This window comes from Salarias fasciatus, chromosome 11 (assembly GCF_902148845.1).
Source record: "Salarias fasciatus chromosome 11, fSalaFa1.1, whole genome shotgun sequence".
Lineage (NCBI taxonomy): Eukaryota > Metazoa > Chordata > Actinopteri > Blenniiformes > Blenniidae > Salarias > Salarias fasciatus.
In genome coordinates, this window is record NC_043755.1 from 1,557,460 (window position 1) to 1,580,359 (window position 22,900).

General features: G+C 44.0%; 1 protein-coding gene across 1 annotated transcript; it reads left to right on the plus strand.

Moving 5' to 3' along the window:
• Window positions 1–6,998: 6,998 nt before the first annotated feature.
• Window positions 6,999–22,692, plus strand: fcgbp (Fc gamma binding protein). The gene is made up of 24 exons (XM_030102792.1): window positions 6,999–7,006; window positions 7,126–7,173; window positions 8,189–9,427; window positions 9,514–10,836; window positions 10,919–11,256; window positions 11,360–11,936; window positions 12,019–12,617; window positions 12,703–13,270; window positions 13,396–13,661; window positions 13,780–14,112; window positions 14,716–15,289; window positions 15,395–15,594; window positions 15,933–16,074; window positions 16,174–16,502; window positions 16,591–17,161; window positions 17,262–17,860; window positions 18,231–18,798; window positions 18,922–19,520; window positions 19,627–20,194; window positions 20,287–20,486; window positions 20,609–20,989; window positions 21,089–21,375; window positions 22,249–22,291; window positions 22,402–22,692. The coding sequence occupies exons 2-23, from the start codon at window positions 7,128–7,130 to the stop codon at window positions 22,259–22,261; spliced, it is 10,320 nt and encodes a 3,439-aa protein (XP_029958652.1). The 5' UTR covers window positions 6,999–7,006; window positions 7,126–7,127; the 3' UTR covers window positions 22,262–22,291; window positions 22,402–22,692.
• Window positions 22,693–22,900: the final 208 nt, after the last annotated feature.

The window sequence follows — 22,900 nt, forward strand, 5'->3', positions numbered from 1 at the left end:
TTGTGGGACATCAGGAACAAAAGGCTCTGCCAAGATGACTCATTGAGAACAAGCTGAGAGAACTTCCAAACCAAAAAAGCTTCATTCTTTTCTCACAGCGCTGAGAGAGAGAGAGAGAGAGAGAGAGAGAGAGAGAGAGAGAGAGGAGAGAGAGAGAGAGAGAGAGAGAGAGAATAAATGTACCTATTCTTGATGAGACTGTATGGATAAAATTCTGAATTGTTTGCCTGAACTGGAACCGCCAACTCATCCAACAACTCCATGTTCTTGTGCTTCCATGGTGACTGAAAACAAATGAACATCAAAGTTAAACTGCTTTGTTCTCATATAAACAATGTCTAGAGCACACAGGACTATATGAGTCTTTATATTTGCTCATGATATTATTCACGCTGTTATTTTTAGTAAATCACATGCAGCATAAAGGCGTTGTCTATTTGCAGTAGCGTGCGGTTTAGATGCAAGATCTTATGCCGGATCCACATATTTGACAAACTCCCTGAATTCCCCAAGGTAAAGAAAGAGAACACTCGAGCTTCATTCAAAAGTGGCTTTTATGCTTCGGCTATACAAAAGACCGAGTCTGTTACTACTCTCGAAGCTTCGGTTATTTCCATCCTCAGACATCCCGTTGACGCCTTGACTGCCAAAAATGACTTTGCAGCAGCGGACACTGGTGACGACATCTGACTCAAATGGCGGATTAACCTTAGCATTTAGCATTTAGCTTCAAATGAGGTGATGTAACTTGTGCCGTATCGGTCATCAGACGGATCCACGCGGCGCTGACAGCCCAGCAACACGACAATAATATCACGACATGACACAACGAGGGAGACTGTTAAACACAAGAGTTGCTTCACTTTGAATACGTAGCTGAGCTGCACTAATATTTACAGTGGTGATTAGTAACATTAATAATGGTAAATAAGAACTAATTTTCTGGAACAGTGATGTGGTAATGTGTTGTGTTGGAGTGTGTGGTCGTTATCACCGAAAGCAAAGATCTTAGCTATCTGGGATGTTGTCTTTGTTCTGTTGTGATAGAAATATTCAATCACAATGTTTGAAAGTCATTGTATTCTGTCTTTATTCCCATTTCACACACCGTCCACACCTTTTAGAAGTTTGTGTTATTTCATGTGTTTTTAAATTCTTGCAAAGCATCAAAAATCTTAAACCTTCTCGTCCAGTCCCAAAGGCTGTGGATTGGTAAGTGGGCTTAATACAGCTTGAACAGTTAGTGTAACATGTTAGTTACAGTCATACACACCGAGGGAATCGGCTCGAACCATCCACTGGGAGCAGTGGAGGGGGGGAGATGGGGAATCACACTCCACCAACTGAGCCGCAATTAGAACAGAAATTAAACAGCTTGATGGTGGTTTTACAGGACCTGGGCTTCAAGCCCTGTGTGTGTGTGTGTGTGTGTGTGTGTGTGTGTGTGTGTGTGTGTGTTTACCCTGCCACACTTTGGAAACACCTAACTTTAGAACACATTTGTGATCCAATCAGTCCAGCAGTTCTGTCGATCATCTTCTGTAATTAATTCATTTTTCATTCAGTTCAGTTGTTGGTGCAGCCAGTCAACATTTGTTTAGTGATACAGAATCATGATAAACTGAGAAAAATAATCTGCAATCCTGACCGGGCGGGATTTGGTATTCAGTCTTTGAACTGAAGACAGTTAAAAGTTTTATTAACCTCCAACCATTTGACTGCTCACTTTGAAAAATTACACTGTTTACTTCATGATAAACATGCTTTAAAAAAAAAACAGAACAAAAAAAAAATCACAAGAGGCGTCACTGAGGCAAGTGTCTGTATTTGTGTTTTTAATTTAAATCACTTTATAAACCTGAAATTAAATTTTAAAAAATTGCTGTCAATTTCTAGTTAACATAGATTATGAGATGAAATTATTTTTTAAAAAATATTTATAATATTATTAATTAAATAGTTAATAAATTTGAAACAAGTTTCCATGTTATACGCAGAAAAAAAAAATATATATATATACATGTGTGTGTGTACATATATAAAAAGAGTAACCCTTTCCAGAGATATTGTAGTCGAAGCCCAAGAGGAGCTTGGGATATAGATATCTATTGGTATATCTACCAATATTGTAAGAATTGCTAATTACTTAATAATTGCTAGTAATTTAATCATTTTGGGCATTTTGAATGTAATAAAGCCAATAATGTAATAATGTGCTGAAATTGTAATAAAACAGTAAAAAAAAATTTCAGAGAGCTGCATGTTATGTGTGACGTGAGGGTTGGATGTGTGGTGTTTGACTCACTCATAAGGAGCACACATATTTTCCGGAACAGTCTTGACTACAGCCCACGATTCTCAAACATCTCACAACAACATCCTCTGCTTCCTTTTCTTCAATCACATGCCTCATCTGACCAATGGACAGCTGGAAAGTTTTGAACCGATGTAAATATGTCTGAAATGCATAGAGACAGATTAAACCAAGCTACCAGCTCTTTCAAGAAAGCTGCTGTAGTTATATTAGCAAGCAAATAAGTCACAATAAATAACAAAGTAAATGACTGAATATGACAGCTTTGCCAACCATAATGCTTAGTTTTTGTGCAAACTGCACAAAATCTGTGAAAAAGCTTTCATTTCCAATAAACGCTGTTCTCTTTTTGTAATATTGCTATATTGGTTGCACTTATTACCTTTAGAAATTATTTTGTTGACTGCTACTCATTTATGTAATAACTTATTAAATCATTGGCAAAATGTTGTTACAATAATGGCTCAAATATCCGATCACACGATTGACAGGTTACTACATTATTGACTTCATTACATTTAAAATGATTGAAATGATGCAGGTATATTGCTATTGTTGGCCATTACTACATTATTGGCTGCTACAGGGCCTCATTTCACGAACAAATGCACTGTACAATGTAGTGTGGGGCGAAACGGGCCATTCATGAAGCACACATACGTCAGTATGAGCTGGTGAGGAGAGAAAGGACGAGCATCACCTACCTGCTGTAATGACTGACAGTTAACATCTGACCATTCAGAGCAGACGCTGGTTCACGTGATGAAAAAACTCTTTGACTGACCAGGCCTTTCTCAGCTCCGTGCACTCATGTAGTATTTTATACTGCTGCTCCAGTGCCCCAGGTAATCAAATAGTAATACTTTATGGTCTGAATACATAATGTCAAGGATACATCCATCTATAGCAGCTTTATCTTCGACCCAGTTGCAGCATCTGCAGCAGATTTGGTCAAAGTCATGATGCATCCTGAACAGTTTTCTCCTCAGGGGCCGCACACAGTCCAATTCCACATTGAGTGTGTTGAGCCAGAAAAATAGTCCAGCAATAACTTTTGAATTTAAACTTTCCATGTCCCTTTAGGAGCTCCAAATATATATAGTGACAGTTTTTTGTTGTTTTTTTTTTTTTTTTTTGCAAAACTAAACAGTTACCACAGAAAATGACTGCAATCTCATTGTATTTTAATATTAACTTCTGGTGCAAATTACACTGAAATGTTCAAAAAGCTTTTCCCGGAGCTGGTGCATTATGCATATTTTTACAAGCTCGCCCTGAGTGCATGACTTTGAGCAGCAAGGTAGCTAGCTTTTATGCAGATATCTCAGCTTGGTCTCAGTGCTACATTTTGTCTCTTCACAAATTTGGTCAAATTAAATAAATGTATGTTTTCTATGTTTGTACAGGGTTAGAAAGAGTCCCGAATCTGCGTTATTGAGTACTATTACTGTTACTGCAATGCTTAGACTGCACTTAATCACAAGTTAAAGCAACAACTGAAGCTCTATTTCCTCAAAGTATCAGTTACTTTTTTAATCACAATGTCAATGGCAGACATTCAGTTTACCGTAATTTGACATCAAACACAATCAAGTATATGAGAATAAATCAGCTCAAAATGTGATGACTGGTGATTTTAACAGTAGTTTGAGGGATCACATAGTGTTAATTATACCTAACAGTTAGCAAAAAATACCAGTTCAATAATGAATAACTTTTTGAAAGTATTTTTATTTAATGATTAATCATACTCAGGGTCCATGTTTGCTTTATTTTTGTCAGGTTTGTCCCTCGTTTCAGGCTCCCTGACCTCCCCTCCTCATGCCTGCTTGCTGTTCTGGCCTGATGTCTTTCACCTGTGCCTGATCGTGTGATTGTCTGCACCCGGCGGCTGCGCCATAAGTTGGGCTTCGGTTTAGCATCTGATCTGGCTGCCAGTTCGTCTGTGCTCGTCGCTGGGTAGACCACGTTTCTCTAGGATGTTCCTTTGACTTTCTGTGTTTCCCTGTTCTGTTATTATGAAAAAAAAAAAAGCTTCAGTTTCATTATCTAAAATAAAAGTTGATAAACAAACATTCCAAATGATCAAGCATTTCTTCCTTCCATATTTAGTACTGTCCTGTCATCACAGAAACACGTTCTGCGAACCTTGTTGTCCTGTTTTGCGATCCTTCGGTGGAAACTGCTGAGGCAGTGGTGAGGACGGCTGCCAGTAAGGTCCTGGCTCCGTCCTCGCTGATGGAGAGTGTGTGTGCTGGGTTTTGCCGGCGGCTGCGACCATGAGGGACGACGTCTCACTGCTGTCCACTCCTGCTCAGAGAAAACCTGCCAAATGTGTAACAGTAAAAGAGGAGAAGCGACCTGCTGTTCTCTGCAAAGCTGTTCGGGAACAAATAGGGTTCCTGCATCGTACAGGATGTGTCCAGGTGTTGTTGGCTACGGCTGCGTTGATTCTAATTATGATTGGTTACTCATCGTAACCCTTACGATGAGTTTCTCCCAATGCCAACCTTCTCATCTACAGGAAATATTATATAATATTGTAGTAGATAATATTATATTATCTATAGTATAAGAGTATATACACTATTATGCAATATCATAGTATATATAATATATGCTCGTCACTGTGAGTGAATAATTCTGGTCAGAACAAAGTTATGTTACGTTCTAAATTGACTGTCAGCCTCCATGTCCTCATGTGTCTCCATCAGGAAGATTTTAACAATTTAGCCATGTATAAATTGCACTTTTCCAAAAAATATAGTCCAAATTAATGCATCTTAGGGTTAAAATATCAAGCACATCCATTTTCCATCCGCAAACTGAATTTACTGGTGGTTCCGTTATTTAAAATTATAGCCATCATTATCATGTCTACTTGCTTGGCTACATTTCGACCTCGTTTTAGTGGGGATAACACTTTCGATACACTTAAGCAGTAATATATTGGTGAAATTGATGGATTTGTCCCAACTAACTGATTGCTTTCATTACAAATGTGAGTGGACACTGGGTTTCTTCCTCACTTTTTGCCAACAGGGTGGCCCTTCATATCTGATATGAGCCAGGACAGATCAGAGGTCGCTGCAATCTCGACAGGGGAGAGGCTGGATTAGAGTCCGAGCCGGAGATAGAGATTGGCGTCACCATGGAGACAGTTGATGTGTGTCTCTCTGTGGTTTTCTGGAAAATGATGTGGTCTCTGTGGAAATCCTAATGACCTCCACAGCTCAGTCGATAGGTTTATCCAGACTTCTCAAGCTGATAAGTAAAGCTCCTCACAACTGTGTGTGAACTTTTAACAATCAACAATGATTGGGATTTCGAATTTCAAAGTGGCTTCACTGGATTATTTCTGATTATCTTAACACTACACCCTTAACCCGAAGTGTATTTCGCGGTGACAGGTAAGGGCATACAGTGTAAAACGTGTCTTAAACCAAAATGCATCTTCTCTTCCTGTTAATAAGACTGCAGACTGCGGTCACCTTGTCAATGACGAGAATGTGCTAACAAGAAAAACAATAAAATAGACACACCTCAGTCTAATCCTGATCAAACAGTGGGTGTAATCTAAACTAGCTGTCCAGCCCAGAAACTCATAAATCAATATTTGAGTTTTTGTTGTTTTTCTTAAGATGTATTGCAAACTTGAGAGCCAGCCTATATTTGCAGTACCTTGTCCCACATTATTTTTGCACCTTTCAACACACGCTTGTTATCTTTTGCAAGACTAACAGAAAACGCCCAGAAGTGAGATCTTGTTTTAATATTTAACGCCTTGGTTACGTGGGATCATCCATCGCGAACACACTTGATAAGCACAGTGTGAACCTGAGCAGGAATTGTAAATTATGCATTGAAAAGGGATTATGGCCCGCAATCCAGTTATATATGGTGTGATTACGGATTTTCGTCTGGATAAAAACAACACAGTGCGTTAAAGAACAGGATGCACACAAGTAACGGGAAATTTAAAAAAGAATAAAAGGACATTCTCAAAAAATAAATGTACTTTCATGTTTTCTAAAGATGACAACATGAAAAGTAACACTGGTTAGAATATACAGTATGTGCATGACAGCTGGTTTATCACTGTAGTTGGCATCTTAGAAAACTTATGTTCTTAATAGAAGTGAAGGATGTCATTTTGTTACTCAGAGTCTGTTGATAGTAACTTTGAAGTCTGAAAAGGATAATACAATTTGATTACACAAGAATATACAATACTTCCGTGTAAGGAAAATAATTCAATATGCAAAGTTTTGGTGTCAAAAACAAGTCAGACCTGAGTATTTCCAGTAATTTTCACTCCATTAATCTTTATTAATGTATAAATGGTGAATTTGCTTGGTATTTTATAAGCAATAATAACAATAATTACTGTTATTAATTGTAATTCTGATGATTGTTGTAATTATTATAATTACTGTGCTTGTCCAACGATGTGGGACTGATTGACATCTAGGACATGATTCATCCCACCTCTGGAGTTTTCATTAGACCGCACAGCTCTGTAAATATACTGGAGGGCTCATGTCACTGTCAAGTTCGACCTCAGTTTGTTTTAGGGGAAGCAGATTATTTGCCATTCTCCCTGGGTTTTTATTTCCTCCTTTTTGTTGTTTTTTATCACTGTATAAAAGGATGGAACAGTGGCAAAGCCATCACACGTATCTCTCAAAGCAGGTGAGTACTGTTTATGCAATATAATATTACACAGCGCAGCATGGAAGATGGATGGATGCATGGATATCACATAGCTATATAATGCCAAAAAATATTTATCCATTTTTCCTCTCATTCAGCCATGGGTACCCCGTTGCTGCTTTGTGTGCTGGGTGCCTTACTCACTTGTAAGTATATTGTAATGATATTTTTCTAATGTTTCAACCTGTTGTCCGTCATTTCATCATCGTATTTATCTCTTTTTTCAGTTTATGCTCATTTTCAAGCTGTTAAAATTCAGAATTTTGAGAAAATGTCCATGCTGTTAAAACTTTAGCCTACTTTGAACAACCATTAGTTTTGTCTAAAGTCTGACTATCTCAGATTGTAGAGTGAGAGAAGAGAGTGATCATTCAATTTGAAGCAATTTATCCCGGCTGTCAACCCCATCGGTTGAGAGCATTGTTGTGCGGCCGCAGCAGAGGCTTGTGTGAGTGAAGCAGAATGTTAAACAGGTGAGGAATTTGAGAGTGCGGCACATAAAGGATAGCCATCTAAATTGAAATTTTCTTTTGTTGGGAATAGCGTTTACCTTTGGCCGCTATTGAGTTGGAACTATTAAAACTGAATGGCTGAAACAGGAGTGTAATCTAAATCCCCCGGGGCCCTGACTGAGCCCAGAAAGTGCTCCTTTTGCAGCAAAAGCAAAGATATTGATAATATTTCCATTATGCAATTATATTGTCTGCGCGAGGGACTTATTGAGCGCTGCCGAAAAGCAGTCAAGTGACTATTGCTCCATTTAAATCTCTCACAATGGTTATCAAGAAAAAGAGCAATCCATTCATTACAGACAAGCATTCATCCCTGCCTTTTAACTCTGAAAAAGTGGCTTTTTTCTCTCTCTCTCTCTCTCTCTCGCTTTCAGTGTCATATTGTTTCTTTGCACTGTGTGTAGACGGTGCTGTCCAAGTAGTCTTAAGCCAAGTTTTTTTCTGATGCCAGCCTGTGGTGCTTTAAACTGTGAATCCTTTGATTGCCTTGGCACAAATTGTCTCATTAATTTCTTAATGCATTTTTGACATATTTTCATCATACACTTGAAAGATTTAGGTAACTTGAAAACACTTGTCCTTTGAAATGTGTATGTGTGTGTGTGTGTGTGTGTGTGTGTGTGTGTGTTTTTTTTTTTTCTTTGATCAGGTCCATCTAACGCTGGTTGGATAGGGAAGGAGTTTGCTCTGACATTCCTGCAGAATTATCTTGGAAGTTATGATACTCCTCATCTTCAACTGTACATCATGGCAGCTCAGGCCGATGCTAAAGTGACAGTGCAAGTACCTTCCCTACACTTCAAGGAAGAGAAAACTCTAAAAGCAGGCGAAGCAACAATCATCAAACTCCCTGGTGCTGCTGAGTTGGCTGATAGCAAGAGGTCTTTCAACACTGTGCACATTGAGGCCTCTGCCAATGTGGCTGTAATGTCCCTCAGCTCCAAGAAGAATACAGCAGACACCTCTGTCATATATCCCATGTCTGAGTGGGGTACCGAATACTTTGTATTCACGCCAACTGGATCACCCGGCGGAACCTTCAAGGAATTCTCTGTGATCAATGGAAAAGAGAGCAACCAGGTGGTCATTTCACCACGAGCTTCAATCCGGTTTGAGGGCCAGGTCTACTCTGCCGGTCGCCAAATGGTAATTGATCTCAAGCCGTATGAAAACGTGCAACTTCTGAGTGAAGGTGATCTGTCTGGCACCAAAGTCTCTGCCCAGCAGCCCATCGCTGTTTTTTCGGGTCATACTTGCACCTGGGAATTCTCAAAATGCAACCATGTTTATGAGCAGTTACTGCCAGTGAGCGCCTGGGGCTCCAGCTTCATGGTTCCTCCCCTGAGCTTCCAGCCCAAATATGACAACGTTTATATTCAGGCCTCCCAGCCCACCAAAGTCACCATCAAGAACGGCATGCAAACTCAAGCTGTGAACTTGATCAGCGGTCAAAGCATGGTAGTGAACTACCATTATCCTGGAGCGCTGCACATTGAAGCTGATCATGGAATCCAGGTTCTTCTGCAATACAATGGTGTCCGTACCAACCAAGGAAAAATCTATGACCCTTTCTTAGTGACCATTTTGCCCCCGAACCGCTTCTGCTCTTCCTACTCATTCGAGGCTCTGGCAGGCTATGAAAACAAAGTCCTGATTGTTGCACAAACCAGTGCAGTGCCATTCCTCCACATGGACAGTAAACCTCTACCAAGCGATGTCCAGTGGAAGCAGATTGCATCAACAGATTACTCTTGGACAGAGATGTCCTACACACACACTCCTGGCAACAACAGACACATTGTATCCAGCCCTGAGCCATTTGCACTTTACTCAGTCGGAATCGGTCACATGAATGGCTACGGGGCTCCAGGAATGTGTTTACAGCCAGGTAATGGATGCATGTACACTCTCACGTGGTCAATTTATTAAATTATTTTCTGTCAGCAGTTGATCAAAATTTGTTTATTTTTCCAGGAAGTGGCTCTCTGTCCTGCAGTAACATCAAATGCGGTAACAACGAGGTGTGTGAGATGAAGGATGGGTCTCCCGTTTGTGCTGGTTCATCTAAGGCTGGTTGGATAGGGAAGGAGTTTGCTCTGACATTCCTGCAGAATTATCTTGGAAGTTATGATACTCCTCATCTTCAACTGTACATCATGGCAGCTCAGGCCGATGCTAAAGTGACAGTGCAAGTACCTTCCCTATACTTCAAGGAAGAGAAAACTCTAAAAGCAGGCGAAGCAACAATCATCAAACTCCCTGGTGCTGCTGAGTTGGCTGATAGCAAGAGGTCTTTCAACACTGTGCACATTGAGGCCTCTGCCAATGTGGCTGTAATGTCCCTCAGCTCCAAGAAGAATACAGCAGACACCTCTGTCATATATCCCATGTCTGAGTGGGGTACCGAATACTTTGTATTCACGCCAACTGGATCACCCGGCGGAACCTTCAAGGAATTCTCTGTGATCAATGGAAAAGAGAGCAACCAGGTGGTCATTTCACCACGAGCTTCAATCCGGTTCGAGGGCCGGGTCTACTCGGCTGGTCGCCAAATGGTAATTGATCTCAAGCCGTATGAAAACGTGCAACTTCTGAGTGAAGGTGATCTGTCTGGCACCGAAGTCTCTGCCCAGCAGCCCATCGCTGTTTTTTCGGGTCATACTTGCACCTGGGAATTCTCAAAATGCAACCATGTTTATGAGCAGTTACTGCCAGTGAGCGCCTGGGGCTCCAGCTTCATGGTTCCTCCCCTGAGCTTCCAGCCCAAATATGACAACGTTTATATTCAGGCCTCCCAGCCCACCAAAGTCACCATCAAGAACGGAATGCAAACTCAAGCTGTGAACTTGAACAGCGGTCAAAGCATGGTAGTGAACTACCATTATCCTGGAGCGCTGCACATTGAAGCTGATCATGGAATCCAGGTTCTTCTGCAATACAATGGTGTCCGTACCAACCAAGGAAAAATCTATGACCCTTTCTTAGTGACCATTTTGCCCCCGAACCGCTTCTGCTCTTCCTACTCATTCGAGGCTCTGGCAGGCTATGAAAACAAAGTCCTGATTGTTGCGCAAACCAGTGCAGTGCCATTCCTCCACATGGACAGTAAACCTCTGCTAAGCGATGTCCAGTGGAAGCAGATTGCATCAACAGATTACTCTTGGACAGAGATGTCCTACACACACACTCCTGGCAACAACAGACACATTGTTTCCAGCCCTGAGCCATTTGCACTTTACTCAGTCGGAATCGGTCACATGAATGGCTACGGGGCTCCAGGAATGTGTTTACAGCCAGGTAACGGATGCACACTCTCATGTGGTCGTTTTAGTAAATTATTTTCTGTCAGCAGTTAATCAAAATTTGTTTATTTTTCCAGGAAGTGGTCCTGTATCCTGCAGTAACGTCAAATGCGGTAACAACGAGGTGTGTGAGATGAAGCGTGGGTCTCCCGTTTGTGTGCCCAAGCCCGGAACCTGCTGGGCCATGGGAGATCCTCACTATCGCACCTTTGATGGGCGACGATACGACTTCATGGGCACCTGCACTTACGTCATTGCTAAAAAATGTTCTGAGGATAAAGATCTAGAAGACTTTGAAGTCCTGGCACAGAATGAGAACCGAGGAAATCTCAGGGTCTCATACGTTGGCCTGGTAATAGTGAAAGTGTATGGTATCACTGTCGGAGTTGTTCGGTCTGAGAGAGGTCGTGTCAGGGTGAGTATTGTTTCTGTCTTAAGGTATCTTTGTTTTTGAAGTGTATTTTCTTATTTTTAATTTCAATATAGTTATGCTCTATTTTCTTTTTTTGTTTGTGTAGGTTCACAACAGTGTGTGGACTTTGCCTGCAACATTGAACGACGGCAAGCTGAAAATGTTCCAGAGTGGCCGCTCTGTGGTCATTGAGACTGAATTTGGTTTGACAGTTCGCTATGATTGGGAGCAAAATCTTCATGTCACTCTGTGTGGCTGTTACGCTGGGAAGACTTGTGGCCTCTGTGGGAACTTTAATGGCAAACCTGACGATGACTTCTCCACGCCCTCTGGCACTCCGGCAAGTACAGTTGCTGCCTTCGGCGGCAGCTGGAAGGTGCCGGGACCGGCGGACAACAAGAAGTGCAAAGATGACTGTGTGGGTGGGTGTGAGAGTTGTAAACACGGCATGATGAAGACATGGGAGGGGGACTCGTATTGCGGGCTCATCAAACTCAAAGATGGCCCATTTAGCAAATGCCATGCCACCATTGACCCTCAAGTGTATGTAGACAACTGTCAATACGACTTATGCATGGGAGGTGGCCTTCGGCAGTTTCTCTGCACTGCGCTGGAGACTTACGCTCAGGCCTGCCAAGTCACTGGGATCCAGGTTCAAGATTGGAGGACGAAAGCACGATGCCGTGAGTCATGTTCACAGATTAATTATTTAGAAGATGTCAGGTGTTTTTTAGTTTCATCAGAATTTTTGTTTTCTCATCAAAGCTCCCAAATGCCCAAGAAACAGCCACTATGAGCTCTGTGGCAGTGCCTGTCCTGCAACTTGTTCAGACCCTGACGCGCCCTCCAAATGCAAACGCCCCTGTGTGGAGACCTGCACCTGTGATGAGGGCTTCGTTTTAAGCGGCGATAAATGTATACCTTCTGCAAAGTGTGGCTGTACTCACGAGGGTCGGTACATACCTGCTGGAGAGACCTTCTGGGCTGACAACGACTGCAAGCGACTCTGCAAATGTGTTGGTGAAAGCAGACGTGTCGAGTGCCAGGACAAAGGCTGTGGAGCAGAGCAGAAGTGCCAGGTGGTTGATGGCATCAGAAAGTGCCAAGCGTTGTCTTTCAGCACCTGCAAAGGCACAGGCGATCCCCATTACGTGACATTTGACAAGGCAAAGTTTGATTTCCAAGGCACATGTGTGTACAAACTAGCTGCACTTTGCTCTGAGAACCCAGATTTGGTGCCCTTTGAAGTCTTGGTGCAAAATGAACATCGGAACAGCAAGGTGGTTGCCTTTACCAAGTTAGTGGAGGTGAAGGTGTACTCCACCAGCATTATCATAACTAAGACTCACCGAGGTCTGATTTTGGTAAGTGTAATATTAAGCTTATCAAAGTTAATTTTCTCACATATTTCACCATTGCGTGTAAATGCCACTGGGTTTTTGCTTTCAGGTGAATTATGAGCTGGAAAATCTGCCAGTAACACTGAATGATGGAAAGATCAATGTGTTTAAAAACGGCTTTTACGCTGTTGTCACCACAGACTTCGGTCTGAAAGTCACCTTCAACTGGGGCACTGCTGTGTTTGTAACGATACCGAGCAACTACAAGGGAGCTGTTTGCGGCCTTTGCGGCAACTACAATGGCGATAAAAAAGACGACCTCATCCCAAAGAACGGCGACAAACCCGTCTCAGGAGAAGATTTTGGTGCCAGCTGGCGAGTGTCTGAGATCCCGGGCTGTATCGAAGGCTGCAAAGGGGCGTGTCCAGACTGTGACGCGCATGAGAAAGTTAAATATGAAGGGAAAGATTTTTGTGGGATATTAACTGACCCCAAAGGCCCGTTCCGTGACTGCCATGCAAAGATTGACCCGGCCGCCTTCTTTGAAGACTGTGTTTATGACGTCTGCTTATACAGAGGCAGAAGGAACATTCTGTGTGAGGCTATTGCAGCATACACATCTGCCTGCCAGGATGAAGGACATGAAGTGTACAACTGGCGATCCAGTGAATTCTGTGGTGAGAAATACACTCAGTCCAGATAATTACCAGAAAATTATCATAGTTTTTCAATGAAAATGTCTCTTGCGAGTGTTTTTGTTAAAGAAAAGCAAAACCTTCAGTTTGTCTTCTCCTCTTTACAGCTGTGAAATGCCCGGCCAACAGCCATTATGAAATTTGTCCAACTGGCTGTCCAGCCACTTGCAAGACTCTGGCTCCTCCTCGGGGCTGCTCCGCTCGCTGTCAGGAGGGCTGCGTCTGCGATGAAGACCACATCCTCAGTGGAAATCTCTGCGTTCCCTTCTCACATTGCGGATGCCTCTACAACGATCGATACTACACTGTCGGCCAAACATTTTTTCCCAATGGAAAGTGTGAAGAGGAATGCAAGTGTACACAGGGTGGAGAGGTAAACACAGTGCTACAGCAGCTGATCAGCACCACAATAACTTCCTTCATGAAAAATCAACTTGCTTGTTCTTTTTTTTTTCATAATCCCTGTCTTGTTTTTTAAATGTCTTTCTCAGGTTGCGTGCAAGACGTTTACATGTGGCCCGAATGAGGAGTGTAAAATAGCAGATGGAATCCAAAAGTGTCACCCTAAGGGAAAAGGTGTATGTGTGGCCTCTGGCGACCCCCATTACACATCGCTCGATGGGCGTAAATTTGATTTCCAGGGCACTTGCACCTACACGCTCTCAAAAAGCAGTGGGCTGGAAGGCACCCGGCTGATCCCCTTCACTGTTACAGTGGAGAACACGCCGTGGGAGAGAAACAAGAGGGTGTCTGTCACCAAACTGGTTGCTGTGGAGGTTTACAACCTTACTCTCACTTTGAGTTTCAAAACGCCTGGAGTGCTGGTTAGTTCCTCCTTTGAACAAACAACATATTCCAATCAACTACAACATTATGATGTATAATACTGTGTCTTGTCTCCCTTTTTTCTTTGCTCCTACAAACATAAGTAAATTCAATGGGCTGCGTATTGAAAAGCAGCTTTAACTTTTGTAGCAATTTGACCTGCAAAAACACATTTGTTGGCCACACAGGCCAGCTCCACCCCCATGTGCATCGGCGAGCCACGGCAGCCCCTGACTCTGTCGCCGGTTCACCTTTTTTGATAAAAACTATCCAATGCTGCACGCCACATGGGCTGCAGTTTACGAGATACTCTAACCCACTCAAGCGGCTATCACAGGCTGATCTCTGCCAAAGTCACTCACATCAATATGTTTGCTCAATTTTTCTACTTCTGAGCTGCCTAAGGCCTATATTGAATATGCCACCCACTAACAGATCAAGTGATAAGGAGATAATCAATGCTTTTCACTTCAGCTATTCATAATATTGTGGTTGATTGGTCTAATTGCTTTCATGGGTAAATTTTAGGAGAAATGTGTAAGTATCATATACAATATTTATGTTTTAATCATCAATCATAAATATCTGTACATTTCTTTTAGGTGAATGGACTCCTTAATCAACTTCCCTTCAGTCATAACAACGGAGAAGTGCAGATCTATCAAGAAGGCAGAAATTATGTTATTTCCACAAACTTCGGGCTGCGTGTCACCTACGACCTGATCTACCATGTGACAGTCACTGTACCTGGCAATTACCGCGAAAAAGTCTCCGGCCTGTGTGGCAACTTCAACGGGGACCAAAAAGATGACTTCCTGATGCCAAATAATAAGATCGCCACCGGCGTCAACGAGTTCGGAAAATCGTGGAAGGTCACTATTCCCAGCGTGGTGTGTGAGGATGGCTGTGAAGGAAAGAACTGTCCCGATTGTGACGCAACACGCCGAGCTGCATTTTCACAGAACAGCTATTGTGGCATCATCTCAGCACCCAACGGTCCTTTTGCGGCTTGCCACAGTAAACTGGACCCACAGCCGTATTTTGACGACTGCGTGTTTGATGTGTGCGCTTCTAACGGAGACAGCAAGATACTCTGCGACAGCGTGGCTGCGTACGCCTTCAACTGTCACCTGGCAGGAGTGGATGTCAACAGCTGGAGGACGCCTGCGTTCTGCCGTGAGTGACGAATGAATTCAACCTCGGAAAATCATGTGTTAGTACAGCAGACTGGTTGAACATTTTTGATGACTGAAAGTCACTTTGTCATCCGTCTATTTTCAGCCATGACGTGCCCCGCCAACAGCCATTACGACGTGTGCGCTCGGCCCTGCGCCGACTCCTGTCCCGGCCTCTCAGACGTCGTTGCGTGCCCTGACAAATGCACTGAAGGCTGCGAATGCAATGCAGGCTTTATATTCAATGGACAGACGTGCCTGAAAGAGACTGAGTGCGGCTGCTATGATAACGGGAGAACTTACAAGGTACAATTCCACCCATCTGTCTGTCCCAAAAGGCTGCTCTATATACAGCAATGTTCAAAGAATAGCTGTTTGTTTGTTTTTTTTTTCGTTTGTTGGTGTCAGTAACATTCATGCTGACATGGCAATAAATCAGTCTGTGCTTTTTCAGCAGTTGTGGACATTAGCCAGTGTGTGTTTAGATGTGCACACTGAGAATTTCTCCAGAGACTTAATTAGCAGATTTCCCATGTTCCCGTCTTTCCTAATGTGAAGTAATCATAAAAATCTGAAGCACTTTTCAACTTTATTTTAATCTCAAGAGAGCCTCTCGGTATAATTAACTTGCTCTGTGTCACCAGCCTGGTGAAGTTGTGTTTGGGGAAGACTGCAGAAAGAAGTGCACCTGTGATCCAAGGAAGGGCGTTGTCTGCGAAGAGCACACCTGTCCCCAAAATACCAAGTGCATGGTCAAGAATGGAATCAGAGCATGTTACAACGCAGGCAAGACACAAACCATTTAGATCTGCAGTCGCATTTTGAACAAAAAAATACACTGAGTTTTGAATTAAATTACAATTTTAATTTGCCTATCTCCTGCAGATCCTTGTAAAGATGCCAACTGTCGAGTGAAGGAGAAATGTGTTGTTCAGGAAGGCAGAGCTGTGTGCATACCGCTGTACATAGGCAAATGCTGGGCCTGGGGAGACCCCCACTACCACACATTTGATGGCCACAATTATGACTTCCAGGGAACCTGCAAGTATGTCATCTCAAAGACCTCTGGAAAGCTGGGTGGTTTAGTCCCATTTTCAATCACTGAGAGAAATGATAACCGTGGAAATACAGTCGTTTCATATGTGAGGGAGGTGCACGTTTCTGTGTATGATTACACCATCACCATCCAAAAGAATCAAGTGGGCCACGTCACAGTAAGAGCCCAGTTTATATTTCTTTTAAAAGTCCTAATATTCAGTGTGTGCAGGGTATACAGTTATTTTTCTTGTTGGTGTCCCTCAGGTGAACGAAGAGCTGTTGAGTCTTCCCGTCACGCTTGCCGATGGTAAAGTGTCCGTATCTCAAAGGGGGAACACCGCACAGGTGGAGACGGATTTTGGCCTGATCGTCACCTACGACTGGAACTGGCATCTTATAATCAAGCTTCCCAGCAGTTACCACGGCCTTGTCGCTGGTCTGTGTGGCAACTTCAATGGCAAAAAAGATGATGAACTCCAAAATCCAGCTGGCGAGCCAGTGTCCTCAGTGGCGGAGTGGGGTAAGAGCTGGCGAACGCCAGATCAGGACGGTGACAAGCGTTGTTCGGATGCGTGTGAGAAAGACTGCCCCTCCTGTGACAAAGATAGTCGTAAGCTCTATGAGAGTGAAGCTTTCTGTGGAGCGTTTAATGACAAGAAGCTCAAGAAATGTCATAAGAAAGTTGACCCACAGCCCTTCATGGAAAACTGCCTGTATGACATGTGTCTTACGAAGGGAGACAGAAAGATGCTGTGTGAGGCATTAGCCTCCTACGTCGAGCAGTGTCGCGAGGAAGGAAAAATGATCAAGAAGTGGAGGAAAAAGTTTAGCTGTCGTGAGTATTTGAGAAACTTTTTGGCTCAAGATTGTAATCCAATTTTTAGGCCTGTTCTGTTTTTTTGGCTAATGCCCATCTCAATTTCAATTATTGACAGCAGTGAACTGTCAGCGCCACAGCCATTACGAAGCGTGCGCCAGCCCGTGCCAACCGTCCTGCCCATTTCCTGAGGAAAAGCAAATCTGCAGCGCCGTCTGCGTGGAGGCCTGTGTTTGTGACGACGGTTACGTCCTCAGTGCTGGTGTCTGTGTGCCCATGAAAACATGCGGCTGCTCTTATCAGGGCCGCTACTACAAGCCAGGCCAGCGCTTCTGGGCTGATGAGGCCTGCACCCGTCTGTGTGAGTGTGACACAACCCGGGGCACGGTGACGTGCCGCGAGGCCTCCTGCTCTGCCAAAGAGACGTGCACCCTGGTGGACGGATGGCGAGCCTGCCGACCCGTCAGTCACGCCACTTGCATAGCCTCGGGCGACCCCCACTACCGCACTTTCGATAACCTCAGGTTTGACTTCCAAGGCACATGTGTCTATCAGCTGGTGCGGCTGTGCTCTCAGAAGCCCGGGCTGGTACCGTTCGAGGTGACTGTGCAAAATGACAATCGTGGAAACAAGGCCGTGTCTTACACAAAGACTGTCAAATTCTCCATCTATAATGCTACCCTCACCATCAGCAAAGAAGCCCCTGGCCAAGTCTTGGTAGGTATTGTGAAGCATATGGTTGATATATTTATCAAGACTGAATGGGGAATGTGTTTTCATGTGAATTTTTTAAGGGCAAGAAATGGGACACGACATGTAGTCCTCTTGAAAACAAAAACAGCACAGATATTCTGAGCCTCAATCATTCGAGTGGATGATAATGCCTTTTGTCATTGTGCTAATTCTGACGTCCCTCATGCTCCTCTGCATATATATTTAATTGCATATTAAAATTTTGATCCAGGCAGACTTAATTAAAATAAGATTTAACTGCACATTAGAATGGATTAGCAAGGTCCGCAGAATTATTAAATCTATAATCTCCTAAAAATGCACCGCTCTCCCTCCCTCGTTTTCCTCTCTGCAGCTCAATGGAGAGCTTGTTTCATTGCCTCTGGATTACAATAATGAGCTGGTTGCGTTCCTCAGCAGCCGAGCAGCTGTGGTGAAGACTGTTGCTGGTATCGTTGTGAGCTTTGACTGGCACAGTAAAGTGAGAGTCACTCTGCCCAGCACCTACCAGGATGCAGTTTGCGGTCTGTGCGGCAACTACAACGGAGAAGCTCAGGATGATCTGACCATGAAAAATGGCCAGAAAGCCCCGAACGGAGCCAAGCTGGGGGAGAGCTGGAAGGTGGCCGAAGTACCAGGCTGCTCACCAGCTTGCGAAGGGGAGAAGTGCAAGTCCTGTTCAGAGTCCCAGAGGAAAGTGTATGAAAGCAATGAGCACTGTGGCATTATTGGTGACAAAGCAGGGCCTTTCAGAGACTGTCACAAGAAGGTGGACCCGACTCCTTTCATAGAAGACTGTGTTTTTGATGTCTGCCTATATAACGGACGCCGTGGAACCCTCTGTGACGCTGTGGAATTATATGTCTCTGCCTGTCAGAGCGAAGGAATTAACATTCACAACTGGAGAACTAATGACTTCTGCCGTGAGTTTGGAAGCTTTTTCTTTTTTTGAAAATGCACTTATTCGTCAAAGTTTTTCGTGTTTATAATTACTTCTTTGAGCTGGTGCCTCATTACCTTCTCCCTGCTTTGATCTCTTCCCACAGCGATGGCCTGTCCCGCTAACAGCCATTACTCCATGTGTGCTACGACCTGCCCCGCTACCTGTGCCGGTTTTAACGCCGGTTCCAGCTGCCGTGCGCCTTGTGCAGAGGCCTGCGTGTGTGATGAGGGTCACCTGCTGAGTGGGCATACCTGCGTTCCTGAGAGAGACTGTGGATGCTCCTACAATGGCAAATACTATAAGAAAGGGGACGTCTCCTACCCTGACGACGACTGTAAGGAGCGATGCGTCTGTGAAGAGAACGGAGTTATGTCATGCAAAAAGAACAAATGCCGTCGTGGGGAAATCTGCAAGCTTTTAAATGGAGTGAAAGGCTGCCACCCAGAGGGCCAAGCAAAGTGTGTGGCCTCTGGTGACCCTCATTACACTTCCTTTGATGGCCAAAAGTTTGATTTCCAGGGGACTTGTGTCTATGTATTGGCCAAGGTTTGTGACGACGACAAAGGCCGCCTGACACCATTCACTGTCACTCAGGGCAACGAGAAGTATGGAAACGGAAAAGTGGCTGTGACCAAGTTAGTTGGAGTTTCAGTCTATGATTACGAAATTTACATCCAACAGAAACAGCCTTGGAAAGTCATTGTGAGTACATTTCTGCATTTCACTTGGTGTGGTTACATTTTTTTGATAATCTTCCTTTTGAGTCTCACTGAAATTATCATCATATTCATATTTCCCTTCTTCTCAGGTGGACGACGAACTTTTGAACCTTCCTTTGTTCCTGAACGACGGGCGGGTGAGAGTTACCCAAGAGGGTCGCAACATAATTGTTCGGACAGACTTCGGCCTGACGGTGCTCTATGACACCGTCTACTACGTGGAGGTCATCGTTCCTTCTACCTACCAGCGAAAGATGTGTGGTCTCTGTGGCAACTACAACAACAAAAACAAGGATGATTACAGGCTTCCCAGTGGCAAGAAGACAACAAACATTGATGAGTTTGGGAATGCGTGGGCGGTGGACAAGCCTGGGAATGAGTGTGGCGGCTGTGGAGAACAATGCCCAGAGTGTGAGCCGGCCAAGGCCGCTTTGTATAGAAAACCCGACTCATGTGGGATCATCAGTGCACCGAATGGGCCTTTCAAAGCGTGCCACAGCAAAGTTGACCCAGCAGCATATGTGTCTGATTGCGTGTATGATGTTTGTGCTCTGGGTGGCAACAGCGAAACTCTGTGTAACAGTGTGCAAGCCTACGCTTTGGCCTGCCAGCATGAGGGAGTTCAAATCCAGACGTGGAGGAGCACCTCATTCTGCCGTACGTTGCAAAATTCAGCAATCTTATCAAAAGTTGTCTGTTTTCTGTGTTTGTAGAATGTATTTAAAAAAAAAAAAAATCTTCTGTTGCAGCTCTCTCCTGTCCTCCAAAGAGTCACTATGAGGTCTGTGCTAACACCTGTGGCGCCACATGTGCCAGCCTCACGAACCCAGTTGCTTGTTCAAAAAGCTGCTTTGAAGGATGCGAATGTGATGAAGGACTTGTTTCAAATGGACAACAGTGTGTTACAGTAGACCAATGTGGATGTGGGCACAATGGCCAATATTTGAAGGTAATGACAATCATTCAAATCTCCTTTTCACGGTTTTTGAAGACAAATATAGAAAAAACACATTTTAATCTCAGACGCAGACGAAAAACGTTTTATTGTGATGTGCAATGTGTGTTTTCCAGGTGGGCGAAACAGTGGTGGACAAAGACTGCACGTCTCAATGTTCGTGCCAGCCCTCAGGGGAGGTGAAGTGTAAGAAACTGTCCTGTGGCAGCAAGGAGGTGTGCAGTGTCAAAGATGGGGTCAGAGGTTGCCACGTGGCAGAGGGTCGGTGCACCGTCGATCAGGCTGGACGCCTGAGCTCCTTCGACGGTCTGTCTGGAGCGACGGGAGCACACGGAGCCTTTGAAGTGGCATCTCTGTGTGACGAGGGCTCTGATCTTTGGTTCCGCGTGGTCGTGGACGTCAGGGCCTGTCTCGCAGGGGCGCCTCCCGCTGCGGCCACTTTGTATGTGTTCTTCAAGGAAGGAACTGTGACAGTGAACAACGAGCACGTGGTCTGGGTAAGGACCGTTCAAGCAGTAACGGATTTGTTAGTGTTGGTTTTTTTTTTTCTGAATCATTTCTGTCCTTTCTCTTATTTCCCACTCTCTGTCATCCAGGTAAACGGCATGAAAGCCTGTCTTCCCGCCAAATTGCCAAATAAAGTAAAGGTTCGAACCTTGAATAACACTGTGATCATTGAGAGGAAGTCCGTCATGCGAGTCACCTACTCCGCCTCACAGGAGGTCAATGTCAGTATTGACAAACTCCTGGCTGGTAAGACGTGCGGCCCCTGCGGGAACGCCAATAACGACGTCAAGGATGACCTGAAGACGGCAGATGGGACGACTGCGGCTGATGTGGCTGAAGTCGTCGCCTCCTGGCGTGCAAAAGATTTTTCCAGATGGTGAGGGTTTGAAAGGCATCCCGTCGCATTTCCTTTCAGTGGCGACGTATTGGGGAAAGACGCATTGTTAGGTTCAGTGTTCTGACAGTCGTTGTTCTTTGTTTCGTGATCTCGTCTCAGCGCTCTTAACATTACAGTTGTTTCTACAGCGTAACGGCTTTGCCTCCTCATCTGAGCTTTTAACCCGCGATTCCGGTTGGAGTGGAAGTTTCCATCTTGAACTATATCCCTCCCTTTATTATGCAAACTGCAAACTTAATTTGACCACTGAAATAATCAAGTACAGATCAGCGAGAGATGGGACGGTGCTATGACCATTCAACCGATTATTCTCTTAACAGCAAGAACTAAACAAGGGCTCCACAGAGCCCTTTTAAAGGAATGAGAGTGTGGTTTTTAATTGCATTTGGTCCAATTTAATTAAGAAATGCCAGAGAATCCCCTATGGTAATTACTGATTAAAAAGCAGGTGAGGCTGACAGGCATGGCCATCAAAAGCTACCAAGCTTGCAATCCAATCACTGCTTGTCATCCAAGGACACTTAAGACTCATCTGGGTGCAATATTAATTTGAGCCCCCCGTCTTTAGTTTTGTGTTTTAGCCTTAGGTCAATCCTTTGGAGAGCAGTGTTTTGTGCATCCCCATTTCTCTCTTTATTCGAAGTGGTTGTCTTTTGGTTGGCATTTTCTCATCACCGGACCCTAAACAGCACAGAAAGCGCCCCTGAGAGGCAGAGCGGCTCCTGAGTGTTTGCATATGCCTTTCAAAATACAATTTTCACAGGGGTTACGTGTAATCTCTGTTAGGCCTCAGCGGGCATGACTTCACTTTCCTCCACTGCCCTTTGACCGCAATTTTCTTTTTCATTGTAGTGGCCTGAAGTGAAGTTGGTTGACAGAAGCATCTGAACTACAGGTAAAGAAAGGGGGAAGGCGTTTTTTTTTTTTTCTTCAAGCTGAAAAAGACTGATGGGAAATTTGTACAAAAGAGGCTTACAGACCTATGTTCTGCCCTTCCTTGGACAGGATGAAGAATGACGCTCGCTCCAGTCCTACTCATCACGCTTCAACTTCGTCCTCTTGATTTAATCAAATGGGTTTTGGTGGTTTCCTGGCGATCTGGTCTTCTATTGTTCACCTCAGTTGCAGTCAGAAGCCGGTTGCTCTATCTTGACCAACATCTCCATCTAGTGGAGGAGAAACTAAAATCTGGGTAACCAGTCTCAGCACTTACCTATCGTGTTCTTCAAATATGTTAAATGGTAAATATGCTGTTACTGTTCTGACTACTAAATAAACACTCTTCTCATTACAGTATGTGCCTTTGTGTCCTTGATTCACTGATTTATTTTTTTTTTAAACTGAGCAGTTTGCAAAACCTTCAGAGAACATTTGCCCTTATCTTTCAATGAGCTCTGTGTTCCCTTTGTGGCCTTTGCTGTGTCTGTCAAAGCTGGAGGAAACAAGATGTCAGCCCCTTCCTTTGACAGGATCTCTGGCCTTGGTAGGAGTAGAAGAAAAGTTA

What these genes read in the sequence shown, in the direction of transcription:
- fcgbp (XM_030102792.1), top strand. Translation starts at nt 7,128, where the DNA reads ATGGGTACCCCGTTGCTGCTTTGTGTGCTGGGTGCCTTACTCACTT. An exon ending in AGTGTACACAGGGTGGAGAG is followed by an intron (nt 13,662 to 13,779) that starts GTAAACACAGTG and finishes TGTCTTTCTCAG; the next exon opens with GTTGCGTGCAAGACGTTTAC. An exon ending in ACAACGAGCACGTGGTCTGG is followed by an intron (nt 20,990 to 21,088) that starts GTAAGGACCGTT and finishes TCTGTCATCCAG; the next exon opens with GTAAACGGCATGAAAGCCTG.